This window comes from Ixodes scapularis, unplaced genomic scaffold, assembly GCF_016920785.2.
Source record: "Ixodes scapularis isolate PalLabHiFi unplaced genomic scaffold, ASM1692078v2 PGA_scaffold8__174_contigs__length_109621045, whole genome shotgun sequence".
Taxonomy (NCBI): domain Eukaryota; kingdom Metazoa; phylum Arthropoda; class Arachnida; order Ixodida; family Ixodidae; genus Ixodes; species Ixodes scapularis.
This window is the reverse complement of record NW_024609883.1, coordinates 48797513-48810134: the sequence shown is the minus strand read 5'-3', so window position 1 is coordinate 48810134 and position 12622 is coordinate 48797513. Positions and strand designations below refer to the sequence as shown.

Below are 12622 nucleotides of genomic sequence, written 5' to 3'. Positions count from 1 at the left end.
TTTGAACTTGTTAAACTAAGAAGTTCGACGCTTTTCGAAATTTCGAACTTATTACGCTGCAAAATTCGATGCTTTTCGAACTTTTGATTTGATAGACAAAAAAAATCGATGATTTTCGAACTTTCGAATTTCTTGCACTAAAAAGGTCGAAGCTTTTCGAACTTTCGAACTTCCTACGCTAAGAAATTCGCTAATTTTCGAACTTTCGCCCCTATTGATATAAATAATTCGAAAATTGTCGAACTTCCGATTCCTGAAAAGTCAAAAGTTCGAAGAACTTCGAATTTTTAGGGTAAAAGTTCGAAGTTCGTCGAACTTCAATGTTTACGGTAAAAGGTAAATACGGGCGGGCGGTTTCATTTGGATTTAAGCAGTGAGGTACATTCGTAATTTTTTTTCTAGCATTTTTACATGTGGTGCCGCATTCTTTGCGAAAGACAATGCCGTTTATTTCATTCATCTACCATGCTTGGTTTCAAGGAAATGGATTCCCGAACGAGTGAGGAAGGACGACGGGTTTTTGACAATTGTCGTTTGTGCCATATTTGAAGCGCGCTATAGCCGAAGATATTTATGGTAGATAGGTTCAACTTTTTTAAGAATGATAAATGTATAACCTAGGTCAGTGTCGTCTTAAGATATGATTATTGTTGTTCAAGACGAGTTTCGAAGAAATATCTAAATATGTATCCACGGGCAATTATGCCCTAAACTTGGTAACTTTTTTCGTCGAAATTGTTTGAAGTATCGCATTTAAATTGACACCACAGACAGTACATATCATTAAAATCTGCAGAATACAAATTATTGTATATATTCTTCTTTTCACGTTGAGGAATAAATTAACTCAGGGAGAAAGATTTCTAATATTGTTTAAATTCGGCACGTCATAAAAAAACATTTTTTATTTTACTTTTTTGGGACGTGTTTTTTTTTTTTTTTTTGTTTTTTTTTAGCCTGTACACATTTTGGTAGGAGAAACTTGTTTCATAGTTCTGGGCCTCTGAATATGCAAGAATGCAACACTTCCGGTGGGTTCTTAATAGATTTTTTTTTTCTCTCCAGTTTTTTATTTTTGCATTTATTGTTATGTTTATTTATTTATTATTTCTTACCAATGGCACAGTTATTTAGGTCGAAAAGACATAGCTTTGAACTTCCGAACCACTAAGCATGTGACGAGTAGTGCCTTCTGACAACGAGTTTCTAACAATGACCATCTACGCGATCTTTTATGCAGTGAAGAGCGACAGTAGCTATTCATATGCATAAATGATTTCAGATTAAAATAAGCTCGACCATGGCCTCTTTCCCCGTATTGTTTTCTTTAACAATCCGAAATATCTGGAGGGGGGGGGGGGGGGAGAGACCGGTGCCCCCCCCCCCTTTTTTTTCTTTTTTTTTCCTATTCGGACGCTGCTGGTAGGGTAGAACGCTCCTCGACCTCAAGCTGTGTCGGCTTCTGTGCTTTTTGCTCGGTGTTTCTTCCGTCTCCGAAAATAAACCTCCAAAGCAATTACAAACTAAAAAAAATGTCAAGGTGCAGGCGAGCAGGTGTCTGTTGATCATGATGCGAAATCCCGAGACTGGGAATGAAATTCGAAAGAAATAGTGTCAGAAGAAAGAAAAAAGGCGACAGGACAAAGTCTCAAACTCAGCTGTGTTGAGTTTGAGACGTTGTCCTGAGCTGAGTCTGAGACGTTGTCCTGTCCCCTTTTTTCTATCTTACACTTTTTTTTTTCCAATTTCATTCGCAGTCTCAGGATTTTGCATCATGTACAAACGAAACTTACTATATGCCAGCGTCACTCGGGCGGCGTTCGAGCGGATTACTACCAGCGTGCAAAGGGGTGCGGAGGCAGTTTGCCAGATCGCTGCAAGGTTTTTCTGAGCCTCAAGTGACCCTCAACCACCTGCCTGCCCCTGGCCGTTTCAAACTGGATGTGTATCGTTAAACAGTGCGTTCCTGTGATCACTACTGCGTGATGTACGTTAAAGACCCCCCCCCCCCCCCCCCCCCGGGGCTGGCGGCCACAATTACTGATCTGCACACGTCACTCTGCACTGGCAAATAATCCAGCACATCCAGGACACTCGTCGTCTCATTTAATTGCCTGACCAACTTCGCGCAATCTGAATATCACACCCGAACATTTCTAAACCTGATTTCGTGAAAACCAGTGAGGCGTGAAAACGTTATTTGAAACTGAAACTGTCGCGGAACATGAAAACCGGACTTCGAACTTTGCGCACTTGGACTTTAAAGAAATTCGAAACCTAAGTTTCTTTTTCAAATTTAGCACTAAAAGAGAATCGAAACCTTCGACCTTTTCGAACTTTGTGTGGAAATAAATTCGAAATCTTCGAATTTATCGAACTTCATGTCAATAGGAATTCAAAACGTTCGAATTTTTCGAATTTCACATCCAAAAAAATTGAAACATTCGAATCTCTCGAATTTTGAAGTTAGGAAAGTTCGAAATCTTCGATTTTCTCGAACCTCAAGTAAAAAAATATTCGAAATAATCGAACCCGAACTTTTAGAAACCGTGAAAGCTTCGAACTTTTCGATTTCGAAACTTCACAATTTTTGAAAGTTGCGAATTTTTCGAATTCGAATCTCCGTACGGTCGAAAATGTCGACACCTTTCGAATTCGAACATCAGTTCGGTTCGAAAATATCGAAATCTTTCGAAATCGAACTTAGGGTGGTTCGCGGCGCCCCTACTCATCACCCAGGCAAATAAGGACGAGTCGCTGAGCTGCGAAAAGATGCTTGATATGTTATATTCCTCGGAAGAAAGTTACTGCGCATGATCAGACATTCTGTAGCCCTCTTACCAAAGGTGGCAGCGAGTAGAAGACAATGATTGGCAAGTTCTATAAGATGAGTATCTTCCGCTTCGTTCATTTCCATTAGGCGGCGCACCCACTGCGTCAAATCCTCGCCCAATGGCGTGAGCGTTCCGCGCTTGAGAGGAGGCATCTGCTTCGCGCTGTCCGCGCTTTCGTGTTATGCCGAGGGAGAGTGCTGCCAGCTGCAAACCGAGATACTGGAATCGCCAAGAGAGCAGAGACTATTGTCTCGCTATTTCAACCGGTTTCGACGACGATAAATGGCGGCAGCCAGCCACCCCTTCATTTCAAAGAGGAAAACCTTGAGGCCGCAAGTGTCCAGACGTTGCCAACTACTCAAAAGCTGTCGGCTCCAAGGACATTGTTTTACAGCGAAGCTGTTTATGGCTAGGGTTCCGTGGATTTTTCGTGCGCGTCAACAAAAACTCAAAGAGGGCTCGCACCGCCCTCTCTTTGTCGTCGTTCCAAGCGCTTCCGTACCTAGTCTCCTTTCCTTCCGCCTGGTGGCGGTCTTGCCGCGCGTGCCTAGTTTCCCCCGGCTCCTCGGGGCGGCGATAGTCCTTCACATGGGTGTGCGTACCTTCCGGCAAGATGACCACCGATAAAGACAATAAATGTATTTATACCTTTGTTCAAAGTCCTGTGTCACGTCTGTGTCGTGTGCTAAACAGCTTCGCTGGTCATCCACCCTCACAGAGTGGAATGGCTCACGATTTGTAAATATTTTCTTATTGTTGTATTCCTAACCTAGAGGAATTGTTGTATTCCTAACCTAGACACTCGAAGATCTAGTCCTGAGGGCTAGATCTTCGAGTGTCTAAATAAAAATGATTGCAAACCACTTCAGGGACTGCCGAAACAAAAAGTGCATTACTTATTTGCATTAAGGCAGACTAAGATAAACCCGACTCACATGGTACGATCTTGCTTGTGAATTTGCAGTTGCGACGTTGAGCGCCGTAGCTTTCACCGTGTTTTTATTTTATTTATTTATTTATTTATTTATTTATTTATTTTGCCGCACAAGCGACATCGCAACGACGAAATCGCGAGTAAAATCGCATCATGTGTATCAGGCAATATTCTGTTGTATTCACCATTTCGCGAGGTTTCCAAGGGCGATTAGCATCATGCTTGTATTCGAGGCTCTTACGCTTCCTGCATTCTGGTTTGCCAGACGTTGTCTTACAGATTTCAGCCATCCTTGCAATGCATGGGCTGCCGGTATAATGTCACTGGTGGTGACCAAAAGGACAATAAATAAACAGAAATAAATAAACGTTTAATGTGGCGAACTTGTGCCAAAAATGAAAGGGTACAAAAGAAGAGAGCGTCGCGGGCGTCGAAGTCGGCGTAACAGCAGAGTCTAACGCTGGGGCGAAAACTGACTGTGGCTCGCCACGCGGAGCCCCTTATGTACAATGCGCCTCAAACTTAACGTCGTCACGGCATTTGTCATTTCTAACAGTCCCTGCGGCAGCCGAGTGAACTATCTGAAGATTTTTTGGGTTCCTGATTTCTATCCCATCCTCAGACGGCATCCCAAACGTTTTGGTGACAAATTTATTACTAAGTAGCCGAGACGAGCCTAATGTTTCGGAACACAGTGGCGGCGTTAAGTTTGAAGTGCACTGTACAGTGCTAATCACACTTGTCTATAACGCGCGAGCGTGCGGCTTTCTCCGGGGTGCGCTAGACTGGTGACATTCGCGGAAACTAAGCTAGTCACGTGGCGCAACATGGCACAGCCCGCTCGAGGGGTGTCCTGCCCACTCTATCAGCTTGATAAGCGATAAAAGTAAAGTGCTCTGTGATATATCTTTGTTTTTTGATGACGACATCGTTGATACGCCTTCATGCTTAGTTTGTTTATTGTTCGAGCGATGATGTTTGTAAAAAGCGTGCGAGCAGCCTTCCGCGTTCGCCGCCAGCTGATAGAGTGGGCAGGACACCCCTCGAGTGGGCCGTTCCATGTTGCGCCACGTGACTAGCTTAGTTTCCGCGAATGCCACCAGTCTAGCGCTCCCCGGAGAAAGCCGCACGCTCGCGCGTTATAGACAAGTGTGATTAGCACTGTACATGCGTGGGCTTCTGGAATAATCGGCGTAGAAATTCGACGCGTAGAACATTCGGACCTCGAACAAGCAGCAGGATTCTCGAATTTACCAGAATACTAGTCTGCAGGAATAAACAAAAACATGCGCCGCTCCCAGGAATCGAACCCTGGCTTTTTTCGTGGGAGGCAGGTGCGAAAACCGTTAGGACACGCGCGCGCTGCCTGCTTGGCCAGCCGCGCGCGCGGCAATAATACGAAAAACCGATCACGAAGCCAAATTACATCAATTTGTCATCAGTGTTGCGATTTGTGATGTGAGCAATTAGCTTACTTTGTTACACAGGGTTTCGAAGGAAAAAGAAAAAAGCATCAGTCCTACCCCACACGGCAAATCGCACAGGGAGATCATTGTTGTTTCTTGACGAGGACACCATGTCGTTCTTGGTTTTCACTCAACGAATACTTGAACTATTATCTAGCCAGTCAAAGCAACACGTACTATACTAGAAACAATCCAAGTCTTTAGGTTGGCCAAGGAACTGCACTGGCTTTCATCGCTACGCACTTTACACAAGCATGCCAACACGAGTGTAGTTAGTCTCACATGACGCCAGTTGGTCAGAAGCTTATTTGTCAAAGTATACTATGTTTGAATGTGATCAGTTTTGCAAAAGAAACGAAAGTATTAGAATTTTACGGTACTCAATAAAAGCAACAAAATTACCTGTAGTCGATTACTTTTTTTGGATTAATTTTGTAATAGTTTGATTACTTATATCCGTAGTAATCACAAGATTAATTTTATAACATTTAAAATGATATACGTGCCTGTAACGATAACCATATTTTTTACCTCCTCCCACCCTCCCCCTTTCCCCTCTGTTTTCGAGTTTACGACTCTTAGTATCGACAGTTTTAAGTAAAATTGCTGTGATATGTCCGCTCTATAAAATTTTAAATCATCCGAGCTACAGACAATACGCCTATTGACCTAGCTGTATACAAAGGCAGGCTAGGTTTCTAGTCTCGTCAGTTTATACGTTGGTTTGTTGTGCTCAAAATTGGGGCTATGAAGTCTTAATGCTCTACAGAAGCATTTGAGTACGAGGGGTGCTGGTTAATGTATATGCATCTTGGTCTTTCATCGTTCAAACGATATTCTCCTTCCCCCTTAAAAAAAAAAAAAATCAAAATCTGGCTCAATGCACATCTACACTCTGGCGCTCCCTCCCACCCCCCCCTCCCAATTTTTCCCCCTACCCCCTGATAACAAATAGCATATATACACAAACTCATGTTTACAAACAAACCGGAGCGCCCCTAGCGGACGCCACCGGTGCCGCGCATGCGCGATGGAGTGGGGGCAAGAAGCTCGCCGTCATCCCATAAACAAACCATTGAAATGCGATGTTGTCGGCGTCGGTTTTAGTCCCCCTGCCCTTATTCGCGTTCGAATTGTTGATTCCACGTCTTCCTGGCAATGTCTGACTACTTGACCGGCCTCGACGAAATTACCGAGGCTCGTTACACCGCGAAACTTCGCGTGAAAAATGTGACATGCGGCGATTCATTCCGCGTGGACGCCGCAGAATGTACGCTAAAGCCTGATTCGCATTATGAGATTTCGCTCGCAATTTTCGGTCGCGACGTCGCTCGGGCTGCAAGTGAGTGAACCGTAGAGATGGTCGACGTCGATACTGAAAATCTCTAGCAGAATCGAACCAAGTGAATCACGCATAACAAGTCGGTGATAGCCACTGGTAACAGGGATTAACATCTCCCTGTATCTACTGTTTACATGGAGCCTGCTTACCAGCCTTCAAACATAAGTCTTTTGAGGCCTGCACTTACCTCTTATCGTAAGTACCGGGCCAACATTTTGTCTACGGGCCGTTGTCGCCTAAAAGAGCAGACGACAGCAGAAGCGTTTGAAAGAGCAGACGGCAGTTCGAACGATCAAGCGGCCGTTCGAACTTGAAAACGCTCTGAACGTTGTCCGCAGGTGATCCGCACAACTTGACGGTATTCCGGCGTTCATGTTTGAACAAAACAAATAAATCTGATAACCACAAGTATCCGTGAATTCGACCCAAAGTTCTTCCCGCCCAAGCAATCGTCGTCCGACGGCGTGTGGTTTTCCCTTTTCACGGCACATATCCACGTTCTCGGACGAACCGAGCACGTGAAAACTGACCTTCAAACCTTTCTCGACTCTTTTGCTACAGCCCCAGTCGCGGCGTTTTGGCGAGAAGGCAGGTTTTTGACAGGTTCCTTTCAAAACAACGCAGGAATACACGTCTCACATGGGGACTTCCGCCCACAGCCCCAGACCGGAAGTGCGTCCGACGCGCCACCACCGCGCAATGACGTAACAGAGATGAGTTCGTGTATAACGTCAAAGCTAAGGTGTGACAAAAAAGTGGAAGCCGTTTACAACTCCCTTTAACGCCGAATTGGAGCGCAGCTCTTGAGGAGGAGGGGGAAAAGGTACTGAGAGGAGGGTAGACCCCTCCTCGTTCTCCTCCTCCTACCCTCATTCTTTAATATGCTCCGGGGGGTCACCTGACCTCCGGGGGAGGGGGTCAGGTGACCTGGGGGGGGGGGGTGTCACGCGACTTCGGAGGAGGGGGAGGGGGGGTCACGTGACCTTGAGCTGACCTTGGGAGGGGTCACGTGGCCTTGGGGGGGTCAGGTGACCTTGGTAACGCCGACGCCGACGGCGACGCCGCTCAAGCCGGAAACAGGCGCCTAAGAGCTGCGCTCTCAAACCAGATCTTTTTGTCACATGTAAGATGAACGGTGGGCATTCTGCAAAAATGCTCTATTTTCTTGATTCAACTTTCGAGTGTTTTTCTTTGTCAAGCTGCGTGGGCGTGGCACAAGCGCCCAGCCGAATCGAAAATTTAGACAAATAGAAGCATCCAGCCGAAATGGAAGCGTCCGGCCGAATCGGAGATTCTAGCCGAATCGGGAACCTAGCCGAATCGAAGCGTCCGGCCGAATCGGAGATTCTAGCCAAAGGGAGCCGTCAGCCGAATGGACACTTCAGCCGATCCAGTGCGTAACCGCGAACGTTCCTTCGAGCAACGAAGCCAGATCCTGTTTGCAATTTAGCCACTGTGACCAGATTGAACTCCCAAAACATCGCTTTTTTGTTCATTGTGGCTCACTTTGTTCCTGAATCGTTCGTACATCAAATATTTTCAGCCGCCCCTCCACCCCCTGCCTAATGTTTCCACGAGTTTCCGATCGTGGAATACTCAACCCAGAGTCCCTCTGTTTCCACAAGTTTCCGATCGTGGAATACTGAACCTAGAGTCCGCTATAAGTGTACAGCCTACCAAAGGGGATGGACTAAAAAAATAGGTTCTTCTTAACCCGATGATCATAATCCAGTAATGGACAGTACGAAAGACATGTTTTCAAACTGGCAGAAAAATCCGCAGTTTTGAAAATCCTAAGTAATCTGAAAAGTAACGGAAAAATTCCGATAACTTGGTTTAAGAAAAATATATGTCTGCTGGTGCATCAATACGATTGGTTTCCACTGATTTTGTTAAACCGCAACCTAAAATTCGCTCGAATTTTATTTTTCATTCAAGACCGGGCCAGTTCGTGGTTTCTTGCTGAACATGACGAGGTTCTTTAGTCGCATAGTTGAAGCGCCTGCAGTTTCGTCTTCTGAACTTTACCGGAACCGTCCTTTGGTATCGTGTGGACAAACTTCACTCCCCCGTGTAGGTGCATGTAGATTCCGAGTTGGCCTGAAGAACAATGCAAAAGATCAGCGCATCAACAGGTGCCATTTTTTATACCATAGACGTAAATAAATCCTAGCATAGACGAAAACGCCACACACGTCCCCCTTTGGGGAACGCTAACGGTGATCCCTTCACTTTTCCCTTTTGGATATCCCTTTTGCTTCCTCTATTTCTTGCTGCTTCTTTTTGGCTTCGTTACGTGGTCAGTGTTAGCGTTTTTCAAAAGGGGACCTGTGTGGAGTTTCCAAGGGTCATGCTAACGAATTCCCTAAGAATCCACCAATGGATCTTCCTGTAATTGTTTCACCACTTTTCTGCGGTCTGCTTGTCAGAGTACGCCGACGCCCTTGGATACGGTCATCTATTTCACTCGTGAAAAGAACCCCATTCATACCACTCGTAGAAGGAACCGCATCTATATCGCTCGTGGAGGGAACCGCCTTCCATCGTCTCAACTACATACATACTTCAAAGCCCAAACTATGGAAACCCAGAGCGAAGAACCACAGCCGACGGCAGAGCGGCAACTGAGCACGCTCGCATTCCACCGCGCCGCGGCGCAACACCTCCTAGATAACAAGGCCGTAGTTCTGTACGAGATGGCGTCATCAGAGAAGACCAACGCTGGGCACAGATTGGAGACGACGATTGCGTCAACGTTTGGCTCAAACATGACTCAAAGCCGGGCGCTGACGCAGCACTCGTTTCCAATCTGTGTCAGGCGTTGGACTTCTCCTTATGACGCCTTCTCATTCAGCACCAGAACTTCGTTATCTAGGAGCTGTTCCGCGGCGCCTTCTCTTCTCTGGCTTCGCGACAGCTGCGCGCGTGACTTTGGCGAAAATGAATGCGCTCGTTTTGACGAGCGCATTCATTTTGTCTGCGCCGGGGAGAGAGGGAGAGTTTGACGCTTGCTGACGTCAGCGCTTGAAGCCAAAGGGGACATCGCACGCGTCACCTTCCTTCTTCTTCTCTCACCGGCGCTGATAAACAAAACACACCACCGCGTTTTCGTCAAAACGAGCGTTCTAATGCTAAAGCAGGGAACACATGAGCGGCAAGAACGGTCGCCGCGCCCTGATTCCCATAGCAACAGCTCAGGACGCTGTGACGTGGACCTATATAAGGGTGGCCAAGCTGCGGCTTTTGGCACGCGGCTCCCTCGCCTACTTGCCCCCCCCCCCCCCTTCCCCGCCTCTTTCCCGATCACACGAGCACTTCTCCAAAAAGAGAAATAGAACGCGTTTTAAATCGAAAGACAGGTTGTGGTTTTGTAGTTTTGTGCTACTGCTACCTTATACGTACAGTTGGACTGCTTTTGACTCGGATAGGTTAAAAGTAGTTCGAGTTTCGTTTATTGCTCTGGACCAGTGGTTCTCAAATGGGGGTCCGCGTATCCTTTGGGGTCCCCGAAGGCATTCTAGGGGTCCGCAAAGAGCAGCCTCGTCAGCCAAGGCCGGCAATAAAAGTTGTCTAGTTGTCTTTTCTCAGATTGAAAAGAAAGGTTCCAATTTTCTGGTCAGCCTGGCCACCCCTGACCTCACAGCATGCGCGCGACGCGCGGCGACGCTCGTTTTTGTCGCTTATGTGTTCCCTGCTTAACGTATTAAAACTTTATGTGTGATACTGTGACACCAATGCCTAAATTATATTCTAAGATGCGTCGTAATTATTAAATGATGCGTGACAATAATCCTGCAAAAACCTTTAAAGAAACCGTCTTTTTTTGTATGCATGCATTGTAAATGACACACGTGCTCACCTGCAACAAATTTTTCTATTTCTATTTCCGTGAGTTTGCTGTGGGCAGTGTTCAGCACAACAAATGCCATTGCAGCTTCCATATATTTTGGATGAGGAACGCCAATGACCGCCGCTTCTTTAATACCTTCGTGGCTGAGCAACACGCTTTCAATCGAGGAAGGGGCCACGGTGATCCCCATGCATCGGAAAAGCTGGTTCATCCTCTCGACAAAAAAGAACCAACCTTCTTCATTGTAATAGCAGATGTCACCTGTAAATACCCATTACTGATCATCTTAAAAATGGCAGGTAGTGTAAAGTAGGACGAGGTAGAAATGTAAAGTACGATCAATGGTCGGTGCTTCTATTGGGAAGACAGTAAACCTTATGGTAACAAGGTACCTATTTTTGAGAGGGAAAGGCGGTGTTTTTTTGTTTTTTTTAGGACATGGTCCAAAAAATTGCTCAAGGATCATATTTTTTCTATACCGCTGTTAAGGAACTTGGGAACTATATATCTAACCATGGTGTTGTTTAATTTGATATTCACTTAGGAATTTTTCAGTAGTCATTGTAACGTATCGGGTTAATTATTATTTTGTTGTAATACAGGAATCAAGTTCAGATAAGGTGGGTTGATAGTTTGAAAGTGAAACTAATGAAGTGGGTTCTGAAATTTTTATAACTGAAGTTATAACTGAAGTTTGTCATAGGAGTCTCATCAAATTCGATTGCATTATTATAAATAAATGGTAGATACATTCAAACTATAAATAAATAGACTTATAATATTTTTGTGTTTTTGCATTTGTATTTTATTGCAAAAAAAACAACTCGTTGTTGAGCTAATAAATTTGATAGGCAGATATTTCCTGTATCCCTACATGCATTCTACTAAAAATTAAAGCTTCTGTGAAAACTTAATACAACAAATTTATGTTTTATGTTCCATAAAACAACATTACCAACTACTAACAGTTTATTCTCATTGGAAACTCACAAAAAAAAGAACAATTCACTAGTTCCACTCAAGTTCGAAGCATAGACACAACCCTTCAAAATATTAGTTGCAGTAAACTGCATAGTTAATATAAAAATATGGAATGCAAACGAAAAAATAAAAAATTAAAGATTAGCTTGTTTTTATTTTTTGTGTATCTACAACGTATTGACAAAAAATATTTTACATTGAATAAACCAGTGTGTCGAACCGAAAAAAATACTGGTTCGGTTACGGTTCAGGTTCAGGTAAATTTATTTTGTTCCGGTTCAGTTCCGGTTCGACTAATTCGATCCGCGAACCGGTTCGCGAACCGGTTCGGGCGCTGAACCGGTTCGCCGAACCGGTTCGGAAATTATAAATGACAAATTGCAACATCAAAATAAATTACAAATAAAACATCTGAAATCAGCACATACGAAACGGGATACATCGTAGTGTACGTAAGGCTCAGGAATTTCTACCAGGAATGGTTTCTTTATGAGCACTCAAAGGTTACCTCACCGACGTTTACGCATTCGGACTTCATCTAATTGGGTCCGACGCAGTAGCTGTAAAATCCGCGACCTCCTTACAAACCCACTTACAAGTAGAACTCGCTAACTATCCCGCCACCTCGGCGTGTAAGCAATTGAAGGAACAGTGGGGAGAAAATACAGCCTTCCTTATTTGAACTAGCCTTCGGTAACTCAAATTAGACCCTTAAAGAAGTTTTCATGAAACAGGATACGGAATATGAAAAACACTTCACCGAACGCAACGCCAGAAGGACGTAATAGGATAAATATTAAAATAGAAGAGTTCGCTGTCTCACAAATATGTTAGCTTCTAAGTGCCTATACGAAACCGGATGCATTATTATCAAACTCCACAGCCTTTTCTTTTCTCATTCCGATGGAAGCAAGCTTCAAGAACTCGCGCGTTCAAGAAACGTGTTATGAAATGAGCACACAGCAGCATTTAGGATTTACGAGATTGTAGGAAAATGAAATCCCGTGACGCGATTTTTTTTTTTTTTGTTTTTTGCACAGCCTTCCAATTTTCTTTCTTCCGTGCAAGCCGCGACCAGCGCAATACTGGTTCCTATGTCAAGATTCATGGATGCAGCGTTTATATTCCTAAGACTGAGTGGAGAAGAAAAATATGTAAGCGAGGTGTGTGTCAGTTGACGGCACTTAAAGAACAAATGGCATTGCTAGCACATTC

The 12622-nt window shown here is 44.6% G+C and overlaps 1 protein-coding gene across 1 annotated transcript in view; it reads right to left on the bottom strand.

Annotated features, from left to right (window-relative positions):
- Positions 1-8557: 8557 nt before the first annotated feature.
- The window catches only part of LOC120848502 (4-coumarate--CoA ligase 2), a 32082-nt gene continuing 28017 nt past the window's right edge, over positions 8558-12622 (bottom strand). The window contains exons 8-9 of the mRNA XM_042286978.1: positions 10436-10687; positions 8558-8676 (exon numbers count right to left, since the gene is read on the bottom strand). Of these exons, the coding sequence (XP_042142912.1) occupies positions 8558-8676; positions 10436-10687 (371 nt within the window). The remainder of the gene's footprint in view (positions 8677-10435; positions 10688-12622) is intronic.